At 51.1% G+C, this 7,449-nt stretch overlaps 1 protein-coding gene across 6 annotated transcripts; it reads right to left on the bottom strand.

The window, feature by feature from the left end:
- Positions 1-624: 624 nt before the first annotated feature.
- Positions 625-7,223, bottom strand: LOC103674754 (nuclear RNA export factor 5-like). 6 transcript variants are annotated; one of them, XM_040629773.1, is made up of 8 exons: positions 6,519-7,223; positions 5,824-5,904; positions 5,631-5,699; positions 5,395-5,484; positions 5,169-5,276; positions 1,573-3,839; positions 1,137-1,186; positions 625-1,027 (listed from the first exon to the last, which is right to left on the bottom strand). In XM_040629773.1, the coding sequence occupies exons 1-6, from the start codon at positions 6,555-6,557 to the stop codon at positions 3,825-3,827; spliced, it is 402 nt and encodes a 133-aa protein (XP_040485707.1). In that variant the 5' UTR covers positions 6,558-7,223; the 3' UTR covers positions 625-1,027; positions 1,137-1,186; positions 1,573-3,824. The 6 variants fall into 6 exon arrangements, 1 of the variants encoding a protein (XP_040485707.1); XR_005834694.1 differs by lacking the exon at positions 5,395-5,484 and having other exon boundaries at positions 1,573-1,684; positions 2,300-5,276; positions 5,631-5,904; XR_005834690.1 differs by lacking the exon at positions 5,395-5,484 and having other exon boundaries at positions 5,631-5,904.
- Positions 7,224-7,449: the final 226 nt, after the last annotated feature.

The following is a 7,449-nucleotide window of genomic DNA, read 5'->3' as shown; positions in this document are numbered from 1 at the left end:
TCCCTCGCCCTTTCCTTCTCTCCCTCTCTCTCTATTTTCCTGAAAATAACAATCTTCAGCTTTCTTCTCTCATTTTGTATCTCATCTCAGTGTTTGCAGTTACATTTTTGTAGTTATTGCGGTTGGATAGCTTTTCATAGATTAGTTGGGCATTCCTATTGCTTTTAATAACAATTCTAGGTTAATATCGGTTTCGCATCTCGCTACTGATTTCTTTATATATCAAGGACATTTATCCTATGTCATCCATATATGTGGGTAATTTTTACTTCCCAGGTTTTCATGTGCTCTTTAATGCTATTCCCCCCCCCAAAGTTGTTTTTAAATTTAAGTAGATTTGTATGACTAAGCAATTATACTGTTCTCTGTATAAAAACATTTTAATAAAAGGCTAGGGGCACAGAACACCATCTCCGTGTTTACCAGGGGAACAGAGCATTCCCCACCTCGACAGCCACATGGCTCTGGGGAGCACACACACAGCCTGGTCTTTAAGGGGTCCAGGATTTGAGACTCTACCCCGCTGTTCCCAAAGGGTCTCTGACCCTCTCTGAGTTTACCTGTCTCCATCTGTAGTACAAAACTACCTGCCTCAAATGGGTTTTGCAGGGATTTGACACGACATGCAATGCCATTCTTTATTATCAAAAGAATCAGGGGGTGCCTGGCTAGCTCCGTCTGTAGAGCACGGGACTCTTGATCTCGGGGTTGTGAGTTCGAGCCCCATATTGGGTGTAGAGGTTGCTTAAAAATAAAATCTTAAAAAAAAAAAAGAATCAGGGATTCTGAGTGAGACAAATACACAGAACAACTAGACCTCTGGGCGGATTAGTGTCAGTTAAACGTTGGCCTCCCAGCCTCAAGCAAACTCCTGCTCAGTCACAAGGATATGCTCAGACTGGAGGAAAAACACAACAAAGATGATGAGGATGAAGAGGACCACACCCGAGGTGTTTTTGTCAGGGCTGTGTTGTCAGGATCCTGGATCAGAGTGGGTGAGGGCCTCCTCTGGGATCCTGTGATTGGCCTGGAGGAAATGAAGTGGGTAGTTGGGAGATCAGCAAAGCCAGGAGCCCTGAGTCTCATCCACAGGTCACCCAGTCTCCACTCACTTGTCCTGAATTCCTGAACCTCACCTTGGGCCAAGTGGGAACCAGTGTAGCCCCAGTGGCTGTCATGAAGTCACCTGGGATAGAGAAAGGACAGGTGACATCCATTAGGACCAAAGTGGAGACAGTCTGACTGCAGTGCCATTTCCCAATCTGCGCAAAGAAAACATGGCTCCACATTTATTGCAACATATGCCGTGGAGTGAGCCCTGTGGCACGGTGTGTACTGGGAAAACTCCTGAAACCAAAATGTCTGTCAATAAAGGAACGAGGTCCGAAGAATTCATAAAAGTAATATACACCTGTTCAAAACAACTAGGTAACTTAATGTGTACAGAGACAGAAATGTTCAGGGTGATAATGAGTGAGATAAACAAGCAAAACAAATTATCTTCAAGTTCTCATTATTCCCTCCTCGGCTCCTCCCAGCTCCCTCCTATCTCCACGCACCCCTGGCACTCACTTCAGAGACCACTGGAGGTTCATCCCAGACTCGGTGGAGAAAACCTCCATCATTTCTGCTGCTCCTGGGAGACGGTGGGCGGTGGGCAAGAGGCTGCAGGAGGGTGTGGGCACTGGGATAGAGAATACACTCTGGGTCTCCTTGGGGCTGGCGTCCCTCACAACAATGTGTCATTCATGATGTCTACACTGGAGAAACTTGAGCCCCAGGACAGCTAGACAGATGGACAACCCCACTCCCCCAACAACAATCCTGCTGCCACTGCCACTCAGCAACCAGATTCCTTCCATACCCTTACTGTGCCTGCCCCCCAGATTGCTTGGTTGCTACCTCTACCCCTCCCGCAGAGACCACCTCTGGAGAGATTATCTACCAGGTTCCCTAGGTCAGGAAGTTTACCTGCACCCCAGGGATGGTTTAAGAGTCTCATTTGCTCCATAAAATGGCCCAAGGAGTAGACTGTCTAACCCCCATTTTCAGAGGCAGACACTGAGTCACAGCAGGTCATGTGATTTGACCAAGGTCACACAGCTGGTGCATGTTGGGGTCTGGAAGAGAACCCATATTCTGGTTCCATACCCCATGCTCTTAACCACTAGGCTAGACTCCTTGGATCCACCTGTTGGCTTTCCACAATATTGAGAAAACCTTGAGGACCACATAACCACATTCCCATACCCTTAAACCCAGGCTGGGCTGGGAGTTCCACCCACAACAGAGCACTCACCTGGAATTGCTGGCAGGGGAAGCAGTGAAGGTCTGGGTGAAGGTACAGATAAACTTACAAAAAATTGAATGTCACTTATATATCAATGAAACTGGGTGGGAGGTACGGGAAGAAGGTATGAACGGAACCCTGAGGCTTTCTTTCCACTTCCACAACAAACAACAACAGTCCCTTAGAATTACTCATGCTTGACACAATCACACAGTGTTCCCCAGTCAGGGTCTTATGTGATATTCATGCTGAAGGGGACAATTGTTCTCTGGGAATCAGGGTGTCAAGAATGGGGAGGGCGACCATCAGAACGATCTGCTCCCAGTGACAGGCATCGTGACTATATACAGACCCTGTGACAGCCACTTCACAAGTTCGTTTGACTCCATTTTTACAGCTGCCCGAGAGATGGATATTATTAGGCTCCTTTTGCAAATGAGGGAAATGAGAGGTTAAGCAATGCAAGTTCGGAAAGTAAGGATATGGGGTGAGAGCCATCAAACCCCACAACCTCTGTCCCTAACACCCAGGATGTCCAGGTCAGACAGGGTTGGGCACCCAGCCCAGTGTGTCCCACCTACACTACTTGTCCCAGCCACCAGGGCCCTCTCTGCACACCTCCCCTGTGGACTGACCCAAAGGGAAAGTGCATTTTCTCTTTCTCTCCCTCCCTCCCTTGTCCTCTACACTGCTCATATTCTTCCCCTCTCTCCTCCATTTCCTTCCCAATGGGCAAATCCCACCTAGACTGTCCTGATTCCCGTCTCCAGTGCCACCAGAAGCAACAGTTGGAGCCCAGGCTCCAGGGCTGCCTTCCCCTTCCTGCCTCCCTTCCTTCCTTCAGGTCCCCACCAAAGGCTCCAGACAGAAGAGGGAATGGGGTGGGAGCCCAGGGCTCTGCTACCTCACTAGGGGTCCAGCACTCTGCAGGACCATGACACCCCCCAGGGGTGGCCCAGGATGCTGGGGCAGGGAGGCGAGTGAGGCAAGACCCAGGAGGCAGGGAGGGAGAGGGAGGCGGATGAAGACAGAAGAGGGGTTGACGGTAGGAAGGGAGAGGTGAGGGAGACATAGGGGAGTAGAGACAAAGGAGGGAGAGAACGCAAAGCAAAGGGAAGGGAAAGAAACTCTGCCATGGTGGTGGGGGTCAGGGAGGAAGAGAGGAGAAGGGACAAATGGCTCCCTGCCTGCAGTCCTTTCCTTCATCTGCCCTGGCTGGCCCTGGCACCTGAGGTAGAAATGGAAAACATGCAGGTATTGGGCCGGGGACATGCTGGTTGAACCTTTGTCACCTGTGTGAGCTCGGTCTGAGCCAGACATGGGGAACGAGGCAGCCACGGGGGCAGGAGACCTACCCCAGAAGGAGTAGTGGGTCAAGCCCCAGGTCAGCGTGGAGCTGAGGGTCTGTGGTCCCCTCCTATGATCACCGCCGTCCCTCCTGATGGCCCCAGTGCACCTGTGCTTGTCTCAGTCGGTTCCTTGCCTGAGGGGTTATACCCGTGCCCGGCTACCCAGGGCTCCTCTGAAGGACCAGTCAGGATGATGTGACCTGCGGAGGGAGGGGAGGGGGCGGTGCCTCTGAGAGGCCTGTCCTTCTGTGCTCTCAAGCACCTCTGCCCTCTGCCTTCCACTCCTGCCTCAGGAAGCCCTCTGCTCACTGGCAGTCACCCACTACCGGCCCCCTGACTCAGGGAACCCTGGTTTCTCCCAAGGAGGGCCCAGCTCCTGGCATTGGGCCAGGGCAACAGGACCTTGGGGAACAGCCCCCCAGGACCTCGGCCCTCAGCATGGGACAGGAAAGCCATCGTGACAGCCTGAGATTAGAAGGAGGGTACATTTGGTTCAAAGAAAGGAGGGTCCTCTCAGAACCAGGGAGGGGAGCCCTGTTTCAGCAGGGCGTAGGAAGGCCTGTCTCAGCATGAGGCCCTGGGCAGGAAGGCCCTTCCCAGTCCAGGGCACCAGCACCGGGCTCAAGGTGGTCACTCTGCTCCTGAGCAGGAGGGCAATGCTTGCTTCCTAGAACACACTCACGGGAAGGCATGAGTCTCAGTCTGTTTGGGCTGCTATAACAAAATACTACCAACTAGGTATCTGATAAATGACAGAAATTTACTGCTATCCATTCTGTAGGCTTAAGTCTAGATCAAGGCACCAGCATGGCCGCTTTCTGGTGAGGGCCCTCTTCCTGGTTCATGCCTGGCACCTTCTTGCTATGTCCTCACATGGTAGAAAGGGTTAGGGATCTCTCTGCAGCCTCTTATATAAGGGTACTCATCCCATTCAGGAGGGTTACACCCTCATGACCTAAGCACCTCCCCCAAACCCACTTTCTGACACTATCATCTTTGGGTGTCAGGCTTTCAACAAATGAGGAGTGTGGGGTGGGGAACACGAACATCCAGGACATAGCGTCATGTTAGAGAAAGCTGAGTGCAGAAAGGTAAAAAACAGACCCCAGACCAGGCAAACAGGTGAGCAGGTCAGAGGAAGGAAAGGAGACCTCTAAGCACAGGTGAGGGACACAGACAGAAGAGAAGGCAGAGCATGTGGTCTTCCCCATGGCTGCCACCTCCCGCAGAGGGGCACTGCTGGGTAGCTCAGGCTCCTAGGGTCAGAGGTCCCCAGGAAAGTTGACATGGATTCCCTTCTGGCCACAGCTCTACAACCCCTTCACCTTGTGCAACTCTCAGGCTGACTTCCGCTGAGAAATACGAGGAGGAAATTGTAAAAGGAGTCCCAGGGAAAGAGACACACTCGGGCCCCTGTGCCCCAGCCCCTACCTTTCCACCCAGGTACCTTCTCCTGCCTCCTGTCATCTCTCAGATGAGCACTACCACCCACTGTCAACCCCGACTTTGAGCTGGCTCCCTCTTCCCACCTCGTTTTTGGAGAGGTTCAGGATCTTGACTGTGGAGACCACCTGTATAATGTCAGACAGGCCATCCAGCCCATATGGCTTGTTGTTGCTCAAGTTCAAGGACAGCAGCTTTTGGCGAAGAAGAGTTAGAGTGACAGTTACTGTCTAGGGCCTCAGAGACAAATCTCCCCACAGCCCATGGGTTCCACCCTCTACCGTAATATCAGCACCGGGCCTAAGGCCTCACCTCAGGGAAATTCTCTTCAGCGATCTGCAGGGTGGCAGCCATGCAATTCCCTCGATTCAGGATTATATCTATATCATGGCCCAGCAAGTGCTTGGGAAGCCAAGAAGAGGCAACCAGAAGGCTGAGAGGGGTCCAGGGCCAGCACCAACTCCTCCCCACATCACCATCCCTCAGTCTTCCTTCCAGGCAGATCCCTGTGCCCTCACCTGCCCTAGAATTACTGCTGTCAAGTGTACCTGGGTCAAAGTGGAGCCTCTGGAGGCAAGAACTTGTTGGGAAACATCATAATGTTTGTTCATGGTCAGCTGCAGAGAGAGGTGGAGAGAGCCACTGGGAGGCTGTGGTGGGGACAGGGAAACAAACCAGGGGCTGGAGGAAGAAGAGGTGGGTCTCGGTGTGGGCACACAATGGGCCTTGAGCCTGCATTACCTTTAGCGGCTCCATTTCTTCTGGCTCCAACTTATACCGCACAGAGTAGGGTACAGTACAGCGACTGACATAGATAGATATCTGCAGGAAGGAGAGGTGGGGTAAGCACCAGGAACTCTCATTCTAAAGAAGACAACCAACCCCTGGCCTGTCGTCCTTCCCCAGGACTAGGTACAGGTAATGTCCTCGGCATGCACCCTCTGGTTCTCTTTTGTTACACATGTTATCGCTGACACCCTTCGATGCACAGTCAGTGTCAGCATCCTGGTCCAAGTACTAGGCCTGTGTTTTCACGTAGTTCCTGTCTCTATGATCTTCCTTTTATGAATTTCCAGGAGATCCCACCTCGTGAAGACCCTGCTTGCCCCTCAGACAAGGTCTCCAGAGACTTGACCCCCATCTGCCGCACTCACCTTGAGCCAAACTGAGGCATCCAGCGGAAAGTTGTTCCACCTCCTTGGGTGTGGTTTTCAGCTTTGCCTTTAGCCATCCTCTACTCTAATCCCTTTATATCCCTTCTCTGAACCTGCCTTAGATGACCGAGGCTGATAGCTACCAGTACAAGAGGAAAAAAAGGACACGTTACAAAGCCCACCCGTCCCAGCAGAGTAACCTAGCCCCTCTGCACAAGACCAACACAACTGCCCCTGACCTGTCTCTCCTGCACGTTCCGTACATTTTGCCAGGACACTCACTGTGATCCTGAACCAGCTCCCAGGGTTCCATCCTTTCATTTCTCCCCCATTTCTCTCCGTGGAGGAATTCTCTCTTTCTGTATGTCCACATCAGCATAGACAAGGCCTTAATAATGCCATCGGCTTCTCCTATGGTAGAGTCGGTTGGCCTAGTGGGTGCTGTGGGCAAGTGGAGAGAAAGGAGTCCATGAACTTCAAAAAAGATGTCTACATTTTTGCCCCACAGATACCAGGACTACCATTATGATTGCTCGACTGGTCATCAATTCCTAGGTTCTGTCATGTTGTAGGAAAAAAAAGATACAGTTAACGATAAGGTTATGTATGCCACTGGTTAGTGCATGTCAACCGTGGGGACTGATCACTTCACATTGCTAAAAAAGAGACAACAGGCCCCAAATGGAGTCACTCGTGCTAAGCCCATGTCACCAAACAGAGACTTAACACCTAACCTAACTGCAGTTTCAGCCTCGCCCACAAATGTAATCTTAGCTAGTCGGTCTAGAATCTCCTGGTCAGTATAACGAGGTAATCTGCCTAATAGACCCCTTCCATCCCCCAAAAGGGAGGTGACCTTGTCTTAAACAATCCACTACTTGCTAGTAATTTCCTCATCCTGCCTCCTTCTGCCTATGCAAGTCTTCCATTTTGTACAGCCCTTAGGAGCTTCTTTCTTTTTCTTTTCTTTTCTTTTTTTTTTTTTTTAAAGATTTTATTTATTTATTTGACACAGAGAGAGACAGCCAGTGAGAGACGGAACACAAGCAGGGGGAGTGGGAGAGGAAGAAGCAGGCTCCCAGCGGAGCAGGGAGCCTGATGTGGCGCTCCATCCCAGGACCCTTTCTATTTGCTAGATGGGATGCTGCCCCCAATTCATGGGTAGTTGAATAAACCCAATAAGACCTTTAAAATTTACTTAGTTGATTCTTTT

Source organism: Ursus maritimus (genome assembly GCF_017311325.1).
Source record: "Ursus maritimus isolate PB19 chromosome X unlocalized genomic scaffold, ASM1731132v1 scaffold_X1, whole genome shotgun sequence".
NCBI classification, from domain to species: domain Eukaryota; kingdom Metazoa; phylum Chordata; class Mammalia; order Carnivora; family Ursidae; genus Ursus; species Ursus maritimus.
The sequence above is the reverse complement of the archived record's forward strand: the minus strand, read 5'-3'. Positions and strand labels throughout refer to the sequence as shown.